The sequence below is a fragment of the Manis pentadactyla genome, chromosome X (genome assembly GCF_030020395.1).
Source record: "Manis pentadactyla isolate mManPen7 chromosome X, mManPen7.hap1, whole genome shotgun sequence".
Classification (NCBI taxonomy): domain Eukaryota; kingdom Metazoa; phylum Chordata; class Mammalia; order Pholidota; family Manidae; genus Manis; species Manis pentadactyla.
In genome coordinates, this window is record NC_080038.1 from 122,233,561 (window position 1) to 122,247,830 (window position 14,270).

The following is a 14,270-nucleotide window of genomic DNA, read 5'->3' on the forward strand; positions in this document are numbered from 1 at the left end:
AGCACAGAGTAGGCACTCAAATACCCTGGATGAATAATGTAGACATTTTAAAACAATGTTTACCCCATACCAGATAAAAATAAAGGAATAATGGCGGCAGGTTTCTGTTTTAAAGTAATAACCCAATTAGGGATTTAGTCTCATTTAAAAATACATATAATTTATTTAAAATATATAATGGCAATGTTTTCTATAAATTATTCCCACCCAAACATATTAAAAAATGTGAAAAGATATACTTTCTAAACCATTTATAGTCACCCTACTCCTTCAATTACAAAAGATAAAACATACAACATACTGTAGGTTTATTTTTATTCAAAAAGTTACTGTCTCAAGACATAAATACAAATCAGAAAACAGTACAATTAGGACAATAGAATGTGGAGGACAACAGGTTAGAGTAATATATAAAACATTTTTAGCTGGTTGAAAACAAAGCTGTAAGAACTGCTTTCACAAAGAAGTACTCCTTTCAAGAGTGAGAAAAAAAAATCAACTTAGGTTTAAAATCATATATACAGTCCTCTCAGCAGTTCTAGTAAATGCAGTGGTGTGAAAAACAACATAGGCAATACTTTTGCACATGACAATATTTGTTGATGGAAAAATCTGTTGGACAAGTCTGTTTTCATTTGTTGTTAACCATGATTTAATAAAATAATTGTACTTTATCATGATCTTTTAGCTAACCTATGGTTTTTGGCTACCACAGCCCAATGCTTGTTGATTTTTGATGCTAAGAACTCGAAGCCTTTTGGTATTCACCCATCTGAAGATATTCTTGTATTGCAAGCATATTAAGGCATGGAATGATTAAAATAATATACCTCGAGAACTGAGAGACGACTGACAAAAGATAGATACACATGTAATATAAGTTAATATTTTGTTTTAAACGATGTCTAGCTGCCTAAGCCTCGCAAAATGAGTTGATGTCAAAATGGCAAGTAGCCACTTTCTGTTTTAAACTAATTTATTTGTGAAAGGACATAAAATGAAGTTTAAAGCTTAGCTTTCAAAGAATATTATGGGTTATGAATTCTATTATCCCATCTAATTTACATACAGAGGAAATGTACTGTAACCTGTTAGAAGTATCTTTAACCTGAAGACTGCTTGCAAAGACAGATAGATAAAACAATATAAAATACAAATTTAAAAATCATTTTAAAGCATGAACACTCATGCTTTTCTATTTTTAAACATTGTTAAACTTTCAATATATTTCTGAAACCTCATAATTTTAAGTTGGAATTTAAAAGTAAGAAAAAACTAAACAAACTGCGCAATTATAAAATCAGCACCAATTTATATATATATATAATTTTATTTAAAATTTAGATCCCTATTCCCACACTCTAATAAGCTGTATAATTTTTGTTTAGAATTTTTCTGCAAACATACTACAATAAGCTTCTTTTATTTGGAGACAAAATACAGTGGCACTACTGGAAGGAATATCACAACATTACATTTTTATCTTAAAGGACAAGCAAACTTTCAGGGTTGATAATGGGATAAGCTTGTTTGAGACTGGTTACCTTCTGGCAGTTCACTGCATCTGGATATTTCTGAAAAGTATAGAGAAGCTCTTGGATTTTAAAAATATCTTAAAATACATTTTAGATGAAAAAATTGTAAAAGTTTGCTTATAAGTTTACTTTTCTCCACAATTACAATATTTAAAAGAAAGCTTCGTTGATTGGTGTTTCAAGCATTTAAATTTAGAATGCTAAAAACAATTCCAGGCAGGGGAATAAATCCATCCTTAATTTTGTTTCTTGGATGTAAACAGAAATCCAGCAAAGTTCATCATTACTTAATATACCCAGTTAAATAATGTCAGAGAATTCATGTCTGTACCAAATGCCTCTTCAGATTATTATATTTTCTTTAAAAAAAGCATGAAATAATTGATTCAAAAGCCAACTAACAGCGCATAAATAAAATATTTACTTTCTAAGAAAAACTGTAGCTTATCGTCAAATTGTTTACTTGTCCTTTACTTTTATCAGGCAAACAAAACTGCCCCTCAATGCACTTGATCTTGGTAAGCATAAGCATGTCATATTCTCCTTAGAGAAAAATCTGTACAGAATTTCACTGTATCTACCACACTTTATTTTAAAATTTCCTCTTCCACTTAGAAAATGACTTCACCACAGATTTAATTGTGTACTGGTATTAAAACATTGACACCCCAAGAACCTAATGAGAGAGAGGAGAAAAAAAATCTTGTTAAAATTGCCATTCATTTCTTTGTAAAATACATCTGTAAATATTACATTAATACTTGACAATATTAAGTTGAATAACATGCTAACAAAACCAATTTGAAAAATCCCCCATGTTCAGGTATGTAATTCTAAAATTAAAATGACCATTGATTTGTAATGAAATAACATCAGGTCTAATCAAAACAGTACTTACCTCACAAATAAAACTAAAAGCAGTGACCATATCCCATTTATAATGTTTATATATACCCCTAATGCCTAGTTAATGCTCTGAACAGAAGCACTTAACATTCATTGAATGAACACACGAATGTGCTTCTGTTGACACATACTTCTGGCACAGGTTCACTGAAAAGAGCTTAAGAATGTCTTGCAACCTTGGTTATTTGCACTATGAATAGTGGGCATAGTTTTCTAAAAAGGCATTTGAACACTCAGACTAAAATATCCAAAAACAATACCAATATGTAGAAAATTTAGAAAATCTGGGCTGAGTGAATGAACAAAATGACAAATTTTTAAAAATCCAGTGAGGTGAAATCTGGCAAGCTAACTTATACTGATGCTTTTCTATACCCTTGGGAAAAGAATATTAGATTAAATCTAATATTGCTTGTCATTAACTAATAAAAGTAAAAGTAAACAATGAATGGAGCCAACTCCCCTTCATTCATTAAACAAGACATAAGTTTTAGTTATACATGCTAAGTTAGGCTATTTGATTAAAATTCCAGCACTATGACAAATAAAATTTTTAAATTTTTAATGAGCTAGTAAGAACTGATACTAAAGCCAGAGGTAATGAGCTAAGACTGTGGTTACAAAGGGCTCTTGTAAATTAAATCTCATTTTAACAAAAGTCATAGAACTCAGTAATTGTTTTAACCTGAAGGGCACTGTATTTTCAGACCAGGAAACAAGTTATCTGATTGTAGCCACCTTGTTAGAAATTACTAAGTAAACTGTTTGGAATCCCCAGTAACAGTAACAAAGAGGATTTATGCACCCCACTTCTTACCTGTCATCCAACAAAACTACCACCACTACTGACCTCTGGTCTCCCCCACCGCCCAACAAGGTTCAGGGTTCTCCTTTTTTTGTTAGAATCGGAATTTGGGTCATTAGAATGTTTCCACCAAAGAGGCCTAGATGATATATAAATGTCCCTTCTAGCCATAACACTCTGTGACTCTGGGAAAGGGAAGTTCTGATGATGAATTAAAGGATAAAATCACAATCAGTAAATTTTAGTGTAGAACGTCACATGAAGATGAACTCAAGTTCTTTCCAAACAGAGTGCCTAGTAGAAACCACCTGAATAGATTTTTTTGTGTGAACTAGGTTTTAAGTAAGTTCGTCTATTAACATTAAATTAGCACCATTATACTGAACCCTTCCTTTTACCAACTTTATAGTATTGATAATACTAATAAGAGAATCTCAACACAGGAGAAGATTGACATTAGTGACACTCTCTTTTTGTGTTAACAAACTATACCTGTTTCTGGTGTTAACATTAATAAACACTTAAGCTTGTATTTAAAAAGTAAAAACAGAAGCTCTGGTATGTTGTGACAAAAATGGTGCTGGGCAGAAAGCCACCACAATGGGATAAAGCAATGCTGTTCTAAGATATACAACTAAATCATAAATCTAGAATCTTGTGTATGTGCAACCCAACTGATCTGCTCAGAGTTTTCATATTACCACTTCTGAATCATGTGGATATCATGTTACAAGAGACATATTTAGGATTTACTTAGTTTAGAAATAACATAAATTATCTATACTAGGATGCTTTAGGTTACTTCGTTTACAATTAGAGATTCTTAGAACTGGGTATAAAAGAATTTAAGTCCCAATTTTACTATTGTTTTTGATGAATTACTTATTGCAGGCTTGAGAAAAAACAGATGTAGGTATTATATAAAGGCAAATAGATTTTCACATTTAAAATATTCTTATTCCATTTCTTAAATTATTGTTGAAACAATGAGGTGAAGTTTAATGTACATTTTAAAATAAATTAGTATTAACTTAAATGCACATAGTCAAAGACTTCTAAAGATACCTGAATCTTTAAAATGATTGAGCACTGTTATGTGACTGCTGCCATCATGTGGTAATTCTATAAAACTACAGGTGTAGATGCATGTGCTAGGTTTCCTAACTATTATCCTCTTAGTTATTAACATATTCAAAAAACATGAGAATGCCAAAAAGTTTTTATAAATAATAATTATTAGATCCCTATCTTTGGCATCACTCAGATTGTAGTTCTCTGTAAATGTTAAATGTTAAAACATATACATATAAGTTACATTGCTATTTTGTTATTTCAGGAATCTTAAGTGAAAAGTGCTCATATGAATGTTTACTATAGTTAATTATTTCAATTTCTAAATTACTCTTGGTGTTTCTTCCAAATAAGGTCCGACACTAGGAAGTACAACAGCAGAGACAGCATTAGACTTTTAAATCAGAAGGAACTCGAATCAAATTTCTACTCTGACACTGAAGTTGTACAGCTCTGAGCAAGAAGACACTTAACTACCTCAATCAGTTCAAGTTTGCTTGGGTGTAGAAGTGGGATCCCACCACCTCCCGGACAAAGTTGCTGAGAGGATCAAACTTAATCATGCCTAGCATAGCGTCCGGCTCTCAAACACTAGCTTCTTTCCTTTTCATTTCAAAGAGACAGTCCAGGTGAACTAGAACACGAACTCTTTGAAGGGAGGGGGAGGACAGCATCACTCATTTTAGCACCCAACTTCCAGCTCAATAAATTATTGAATTAATGCATTTCACCATATCTGCTTTAAAAAATTCTCTTCTATTCTTCATCACAATCACTACCTTTATACTTTACTGAACAAACTGGAAGACAGAGGTAATCCAGGTCTTGGATTACCAGGGAACCATATACTGCAATGTGCATTTAAGCTACAGAAATGGCTAGGCCTAAATCACCTACGCTACTCAAAGTATGGTCTGCAGTCCTGGAGCAATGACTGTCCTGGTTAGATGGAGAATCTCGGGCTACACTCAAGACCTATTAAAGCAGAATCTACATTTTAATAAGAACTCCAGATGATTCACATGCACAGTAGGGATTGAGAAACTAAAGGATCCAAATGTGGCTTGTCCAAAGATTTCTGTGCCTGATATTCTATGAAAGTGTCCTTTGTCTCAAATAACTGGACTAATATGTTAGTGTAAGTTTGTTGAAATTCTTCCAAAAGCTATCTGAAAGTAGATTATATGAGGTGAGGGTGACCAAGGAGAGAATGGCAGAAATAGGGATAGAGAACAATGCCTCAGAGGACGATGCAATAGCCACCTGAGATAGTAGGTATTCTACAGGAGGAAACAGCATAATGGGTAGACACTAAAAAGTAAGATAGAAGGACACTTAACTGATTTATTTGACAAATAAAACTGAACACCTACTATGATAGGCAGAACTCAAAATGGATAAAATCATTACTGCCTGGAATTCAGCCTATTAAGCAAAATGTAATACTCCTATTTCACAACACCACTCTGGTAATTACCAAAATAAAGTGTATACAAAGTGTTATGGGAGCAGAGAATAAAAATCCAGATAATATCTATCTGCAGAGGTCAGCAAAAACTCCACAGGTTAACATCAGAACTGACTATTAAAGGAAGAATTCACTAGGAGGAAAAGGAAAGGGGGCAATTCTGGCAGAGAGAAAAGCTACACAAAGTAATGGAGTTGTAAAAGAACATAGTGTGTCTGAGACCAACTACAAGATATGGTATGGCTGGAGGGCAAGATACATGTAAGGAAAAGGACACGGTTCAGCTGGCAAAGGAGCCAGATCACAAGTGCTTTTTGTCTGCCAGGCTGAGGAGCCAGAATTTTTTAACGGCAACGGGGAATAAAACCAGTGAAAGACCTGAAACTGAGTGAGAGGATTAGATCTGCATTTTAGAAAGATGACTCCAAAAGAAATAAAAAGGAGTGGTGGGGTTCCTTCCTAATTACAACCCTTAAATAGAATTCGTGCCTCATATCAAATTTACCAAGTATCATAATTCTTCCAAGTGGTAAAGATACCTCAAGACAAATGCCTGGCATAGAAGCCACAGGGCATAAATATGCAAAGAAGTAAAAAGCTAACCTTTTCAAACAATAAGGCTTCTCTCTCACTTACCAACTTTACATTTCCCTGTATGGCTCCGGAAGACGACTGGTTAGCCAGAGACAGGTAAGATTCCTCAAGGGAGGAACAACCTAAGACAGGCACAGTCGCAGGGGGGCCATCAGGTGAGAAATTGGGGATCAACAGAGGTGAGGCTTAGAACCTCACCCCCCCTGTTCTGAGAGAAATCTTCTGCATACGTGGATGTTTTATTGCCCTTGTCTAGCTTGGATTAACACACAGTCTACAGGCACACACCTGATCATCTACATTTGCTCTCTTACAACACTAAACTATGTTTTCTACCTTTATCTTGTATCTACCTACCACTTCAGCATTTTATTAAAAATAATAATAATAAAGAGAGAAATGTGGTATCCACATATAAATCAAGTATAAAAATCAAATGAGTATTCATATATGAACTGACTGTTTATAGTTCATAATGCATGAGCAAAACCAAAAGTTTCTGTGATGACTGCCCTTGTACTGTTCACCATGTAACTTATTCACTATGTAAGAATTTGTTCTCCATGTAAGAACTTGTTCATTATGCTTCAGATTGGAGACTGACGAAAATCAGGCTTGGGGTGGATTAATGATTGTGCATTGAGCATTGACTCCCCTATACAGAATTTTACTGTTAACAACCATTTGATCAATAAATATGAGAGATGCCCTCACAAACAAACAAAAAAAAAAAGTACACACTTCCAATGGTAAAATAAATAAGTAACCGGGATGTAATGTATAGCATAAGGAATATAGTCAAAATATTGTAACAACTTGGTATGGTGATAGCTGGTACCTAGAATTATCATGTATATAAATGTTGAATCACTGTGTTGTACACCTGAAACTAATGTAATACTGTGTGTCAACTACCCTTCAATAAAAAATAATTATCTACAAAAAAAAAAAAAGGAGTGGTGGGGCAGCAAGATCAGTTTAAAGACTACTGCAATAGTCCAAAAGAAAACTAAGGAGGACTTGTCAGGGAGAATATGGCAGCAGGGACTCATCTATAAGAAGTATTTAAGAAATAGAACTGACAAACCTGACAATATCTAACAATAACCAGTTATCTTAATCCCCTTCTCCTTATTATCAAAGCCTTTGTTCAAGTTCTATCTTTCACTATGCCTTCATATTATGATTATGATGATGATTATTTTCTCTCATTCATCCTATCCATCCATAAATGACAAGGCAATGTTTCTGAAAAGTTATTCTGATCATGCCACCTCCTAATTCAAAATCTTTCAATGAGTTAACTCAAGCCTACAGGAAAAGTCTAAATTCCTTAATTTAATACTCAAGTCCCAGTTGGCCAGATTCAAAGGCACTTTAAATCTGTTAACCACGACTGCATTGCCCCCTCTCATCCTCCCCCTCTGAATTCCCTCCCACCTGCCTCTTTTTCTCCTATCAAATCTTTCTATCCATTCTCAATGTACTGTCCCAGCTCTTCAACCTCAAAATCAGGGGTTGCCTATACTTTTGATTTTGCAATCCTGGGTTTAATTTTGAATTAAACCTACTGATTCATCCATAATTGAAGCTGGATCAAAGAAATCAGGTTTCAATTCCGTTCTCTCTCGCCTGTTCTTTGACGGTGGCTAAGGGGGAGAAAGGAAAGAAGTTTACAACTGCCGTTATCTATAAACCAGATACTAACTGAAAACACAGAAATTAATTATCATTAAGTGTTTTCACATGGACTACATAATTGCAATACTTTAAATACTGTATATTTACAATGTAAATTTACAATGCCATAATCCTATACATATTAATAAAGAATATACTCTTACATATTTTTGTTTAATTTCCAAGTTTAACTAACATTCTCATTATATAGTATCGTGTACCTTACAATACTTTAAATACTATGTACTCCAACTACAGAATGCTTAAAATTACAAAAGTAATTCATTTATAGAGAATTATTCTGAATGGTGAAAACTAAAAAACACATTTTTCATTTTACTTTTAAGGAGAATATGCCACAGTATACTAAGAAGCAGAATCAGGAGACCTGGCTTTTAAGAAGTTTCAGCTTTACTGTGTATTACTAGTTTTGTTTCCTTGGATAGGCTGTCTAAGCTTCAGTATCCTCAATCCTTTCAACCTACCTCATAAAGTTGAATGAGATATGTGGCAAAATGAAAAACGTAAAGCATTTTGTATATAAAGCCACAATTATATACAATTATTAATAAAGAATATACTCTTACATATTTTTGTTTAATTTCCAAGTTTAAGTAACTTTAACTTTCTCATTTGATATGGGAATTTGTGTCAATAACAGGTTAGTTACAAATTAATAATGCATATTTTGATAATGGTAAATAAGTAGGAAATTGTAAGGTGATGTGATACTAAGTGTAACATTAAGGAAAACGTATTGCTTAAAATTTATATATTCCTAAATTAACCTAAAAAATTTATCATCTTAAACTAGGATCTAACACCCTTACCAATCTCACCTTCTTCTCATACACTCAAACACCTGGCAACTATTTTATTTAGTAATTTTGAAAAACTTACTCTTCATGGAAGGTATTTCTCTCTCCCAAGAAATATCCAACTTAATTTCTAAAAGTTCTAAACTGAGAATCTTACACAATTATTAAGTTTCTTACCAAGTCTATATCCATAGTGTCGAAATCCATTCCCTCATTAAGATCTTCAATCCTCCCTTCTGAGGACATCATAACATCTTCAACAATTGGCTCTTCATCATCTTCCATTAGGCTTGTACCACGCCGACTAGAGAAATATAAAACAAGATCAAGATCTGAACCAATGTTGTGACTATTAATATATTGGCAGCAACTATGTGGCTCTCTATATTCAAGTGTAATGGAAAATGATGGAAATAAAGGTCAGGGAAAATGATAAGGCATTGATCATGTCATCAATGATGTTAAAACCCCAATGTTCACTTGTCTAAAAATGCTAAGGAGTTATATTTATTATACATTACTTCAATACATTAGCTTGATAGTTTTAATATCCCACATAAAAGTTCAATGAGAATTTCCCACATGGGAACAAACAAGATACCTCAAATCCTTTTTCAAAGTAGGCAGGGTACAAATTAATAAACAAATATAAAACAGAGACCAAAGAAATGACATTTTCAGAATATATATATTTTTCTACTAATATATAATGTTAATTTTAGCCATCAATCACTCATTCACTCGGTACCTAGAGTTTACTAGGTACTCAACTCACTCATTCACATAGTGCCTAGTATGTGCCAGGCCTCTACCTATGTCCTAGGGATTAAAAAAAAATGAGTAAGACATGGTTCCTGCCCTCAAGGAGCTCACAATCTACTATGGTAAACAGATAAATTAATTATGACAAAATGCAACACATACTGCCAAGAGAAATATGCATCAAGCACTACAAAAAAAAAGTACTGAAAGAGATTAATTCTGCTTCAGAAAAGAATGAACATTTATGCTAAAACATGGATTCTGGTGCCCTGTAAAACTCAAAGTTAATATATAGAAAAGTAAAATAAAAATTAAGACCAAAAATTCTGTATGTTCTGACATAATTACAATGAATAAACTTAAATTTCAAGTTCACAAATTAGTCCAGATCAGCATAAAGAGTCAACGTAATAATGAAATTGAGAGTTATTTGCTGTTCTCCAGTTTGGCCAACATTTCCTTCTTTCTTCACTCATTTAAAATCCACCTCAATCAATTATCTACTGAATGCTTGCTTACAATTTACACACTACAATGTTGAGTTTTAAGAGTAATATAAGTAATATAAGGATAACAACACACGCATCTAATCCAGGCTACCTGGACAAGTATTCTGACAACAGTCCCTATTTCCTAAGAGTTCTGGATAATAAATGATAATTTTACTATATATAGTAGAGGCAACGCTGAAGGGAATATGTGTGCTTTGTGGACCATGTTATAGAAAACCAGAAATCCATCCTGTATTTCATTTGGAGTATAAAGAAGATATATGTAATATAAACTAGAAAAAAATCAGAAAGAGAGAATTTAGAAATATTTTCAGTTGCAGGGCAGATACCATTTTACACTGTAAAACAAAAATGTTTTAAAGTCTCAGACAATAGACAACAACCAAAAGATTTTCTGGTAATAATCATTTAACTGGGATAACCTCTTATAGTTATCTGGGGACATTTATCTCTAATGGGAATTAAAACAAACTACAAACAAAAGGATAATGAGACTCTGTGGAAAATCTTGGGAGACTGGTAGAAAACGTTCAAGGGAGAAATGCAGACCAAATGATTCCAAGGCAGAATTCTGGAATTTATGGACTGGGTGACTGGTTGGAATGTAAGAAATTACTCGTTGGATTGAGCATGAAATAAGAACATATATTAATGGGAATGTGGCCATAATAAAAAGAATAGGGAATTGAACCAAGAGATAGAATAGATTGATGACCGTATCAGACAAGTGAGGGTCAGAATCTGTACATGTGGTAACAGTATACTTTGCAGAGGTTACCTTAAGACCACTATAGAGATAACTAAAGTAAATTTAAATAGGCTACCATTCATGTGGTAAATGATCATTTCTTAAAAAAACAGATGAAATTATCATTTAAATGCCAACAAAATGAAACAAAATATAAATTTTAAAAAGGTAACAATTACTATCTCCCGGTACTAAAACATATACCACATTTATGTTAACAAATACAAAACTTTCAAACTCAAGAAGTTAATCAGGATCATCGTATCTACCCCTTTGAATGAATCATCTAAAGACTGCCATTTCTTGTGAGCCAAAGCTGGTATTTGTAGTATCTCATACAGATTACAGTAAAAAAGAAAAGTATTTAAAAGTTAATCTACAAATTTTTTAGCATTGGACTTTTATCCATTCAACAAGCATTTACTTAGCACTTTGTATATGCCAAGCATTGACAGGCAATGAAGGTGGTCCCTGCCCTTGAGGAGCTCACAGTCTAGAGAAAGGGACAAATTCATAAACAAATAATTACAATACAATGCGGTTAAGTGCTATAAGAAATATGGACTATATATAATGTTATGGGAGCAAAGATGACCATAGTTTCATGTAAAGTGACACCTGAGCTTGTTCTTTTATGGTGATTTTACCAGTTGCCAGGAAATGGGATATAATCCTAAAATGTGGGCAGGGGCCATATTTTGAAAGATCTTGCATGCCATAGCTAAGGAGTTTGGACTTTATCATGCAGGCAATGTGAAGCCATTGAAAGATTTTAAGTAAAGGAGTTACGTGATCAGGTTTTTATTACTTAAGTAAAGGAGTTACGTGATAGCACTTCTAATGATGGAATGGTGGCAGGGGCACGGTTATGGTGAGAGGATAAACGGGAGATTTGAGGAAAGAAAATGAGTTAGAAAGATAATACAATGGTTCAGGCAAGAGATGAGCACCTGAACTATGGTGAGAAATAATTAAGAGGTAACAAAACTGGATTTTTAACTATAGATTCTGTGTACCAAAATAAACAAGGATTCATATTTAAACTTTTCCAACAGATCAACCTAAGATTGGTCCTTCTGCTAACTAGTTAATATTTAACTTTAAGAGATTTTTCTTTCTGTTGGAAAGACCAATTTTTAGTTCCTTGATTATTTCAGCTTAGTTACTCTAGAGAGTTTGCTGAAATTTTTAGATAAGGCACACATTAAAATGTTAAAACGACTTAGTGAACTTCCTAGACTCAGACAATAAGGCACTCTCACTTACATGGCATGCTGAAGATTAGTTCGCAGTTTAACATAGCTCATTGCTGCTCTCTCCTGCTGCTGCCTTGCTTCCTCTTGTTGTCTTTGAGCTAACATCCATGTTACCTGCGTGCTTCAAGGAGAATTTTATTCTTCTTTTAACTTAACTTTTTTTCTATGTAATTAATAAAGTTAATAGTATGAAAATATCAAACATACTTACTTATAATCAAGAGGAGTTTGATGATGTTCAGTCTGCATTGGATAGACACTCATGAAGCTATCCTCAGGTCGTAATCTTTTGGGCTCTCTCATAATCGTTGAGGTGAGTTGTGGTGTCTGCATCATCACTGGTGTGTGCAGTGTTTGTTCTCTGCTTAACCACATACTGTCACTACTACTGCTTTCTTCAGCTGAAAAAGAAAATTAACAGCAGTGAAGTTCAGTCACTAATCCTGACTAGCTCGATGTCTAACACAACCTGTTTGGATCAACAAACATCTAGTTACTTTCTATAAGCTAGTGCTTGGAACACGGAGATACAAAGGTATGTACGGTGCAGTCCCTGCCTTGCCCTTACAGAAAGAAAATACAAGCAGTTACAACACAGTGGGGTTAAGTGTTAGAAGAAGGAAGTACAGATGGAATGGCAGCGTTGAGAAGGACCAGGGCCAGCCACCCAAAAGTGACTTCTGACTAGAGTAGACACTATGTAGACTGTGAAGTTTTCTACCCAGCGGGGAAGAACATAAGCAAAAACACTGAAGCATGAAACACAGTGACTGACCCACAAAACTTGCTGATATTCAGCAGTTTCTGACTTGCATAAATGGCAGTTTCATAATGTTCAGACTAAGAATTTGGTACTCCTGGAGTAAGTGACAAAAAGTAAAGCTGAATAAAGAGGCAGGAATCATTTTATGGAAAGTCTTAAAAGCTGTGCTAAGATGACAGAACTACTGCCAATGGTATTAAGGGAGAAAAACGTGGTGAGTTACGTATTTTAGTCCAAGTATGTGGTTGCAGTATGGAGGGTAAACTTAAGCATATGAAGACTAGCAAGCAAACAGGCCAGGTAGGACGCCAACTTGTAGCCCGAGTGAATTAGAGGTGGGAATAGGTCCATATGCACATTACACAATGGACTAAGATCAGGTTTCACATGTGCAAAAGGTACTTATTTTCAAATGTCTGTAGATGGTTGCCACGATTAATAAGAGACAAATTCACATGCAAGAATTACTAAATTCCTAGTTTTTTTTTTCATTACTGATTTGTGGGGTGAAATTGACAGCATTTGATGAATGAACATGACTTTGGAAGAAGACTATTTTACTAGAAGATTACATGTGTGCATATGTAAATTTTTAAGGAAAGAATGGAAAGAAAAATGCACTAGTAGCTAATGCCCTAGTATAGATGCATTAGACATAAATTTCAGAGCTTGCAATATAATTACATCAGTCTTTAGGTTCTACCATGTTTAGGCTCCAATTTTGTCTTCAAAATTGCACTGACCTAGCCAACCTATCAGTATTTATCTTTCCTTCTTATAACTTACTAATGCTTCAATTTGTATGGTTCTCTCTGAAAACGTAAACAAAGAGAGCACTGACTCTTTATGTAAAAACTGAACTATCTGGTTTGATAATCGATCTTTTAAGATGTTATATAAATACCAATTCATATGTGCTCCATGAAATCTAAGGAAAAGGAGAGAGTTGATGGCCCACCACAAATGTATTAAATCTCTGTTCAGATGAGAAACATTTTAAGATTTATAGTGATATGCAGCAAACATCTTTTAATTTGGTAACTTTTCTATTTCAAAAAAAGAAAATGTATTTTAATCTCCTATAAACCATCAGCCCTCGCTATTTCAACTGGTCAGAGCTACTGTAAGAGATATCCCCACAGACTGGGATGCTGGGGCTATATAACCAACCAAATCTAAAAATCTAAGACTATTTAAGTTATACATTGATGCAATTTATATTATTGGATAAAAGATACTAAAATCATTAATCCACAGGACAACTAAGTTTTGGACATTATACACCTGATGATGGCTAAAGAATTATGTGGCAATTTAAAAATATGGCCCCTAAAATCTTTGACACTCCTCAC

At 33.8% G+C, this 14,270-nt stretch overlaps 1 protein-coding gene across 6 annotated transcripts in view; it reads right to left on the reverse strand.

The window, feature by feature from the left end:
- Positions 1–301: 301 nt before the first annotated feature.
- STAG2 (STAG2 cohesin complex component) overlaps positions 302–14,270 on the reverse strand; it is a 141,860-nt gene continuing 127,891 nt past the window's right edge. For 5 of the 6 annotated variants that reach the window (XM_036880838.2, XM_036880836.2, XM_036880835.2 and 2 more), the window contains exons 30-34: positions 12,367–12,556; positions 12,166–12,276; positions 9,055–9,181; positions 7,951–8,028; positions 302–2,211 (exon numbers count right to left, since the gene is read on the reverse strand). In XM_036880838.2, coding sequence (XP_036736733.1) covers positions 2,188–2,211; positions 7,951–8,028; positions 9,055–9,181; positions 12,166–12,276; positions 12,367–12,556 — 530 coding nt within the window. In that variant the 3' untranslated portion in view covers positions 302–2,187. The remainder of the gene's footprint in view (positions 2,212–7,950; positions 8,029–9,054; positions 9,182–12,165; positions 12,277–12,366; positions 12,557–14,270) is intronic. The other variant, XM_057495927.1, reaches the window with a different exon arrangement.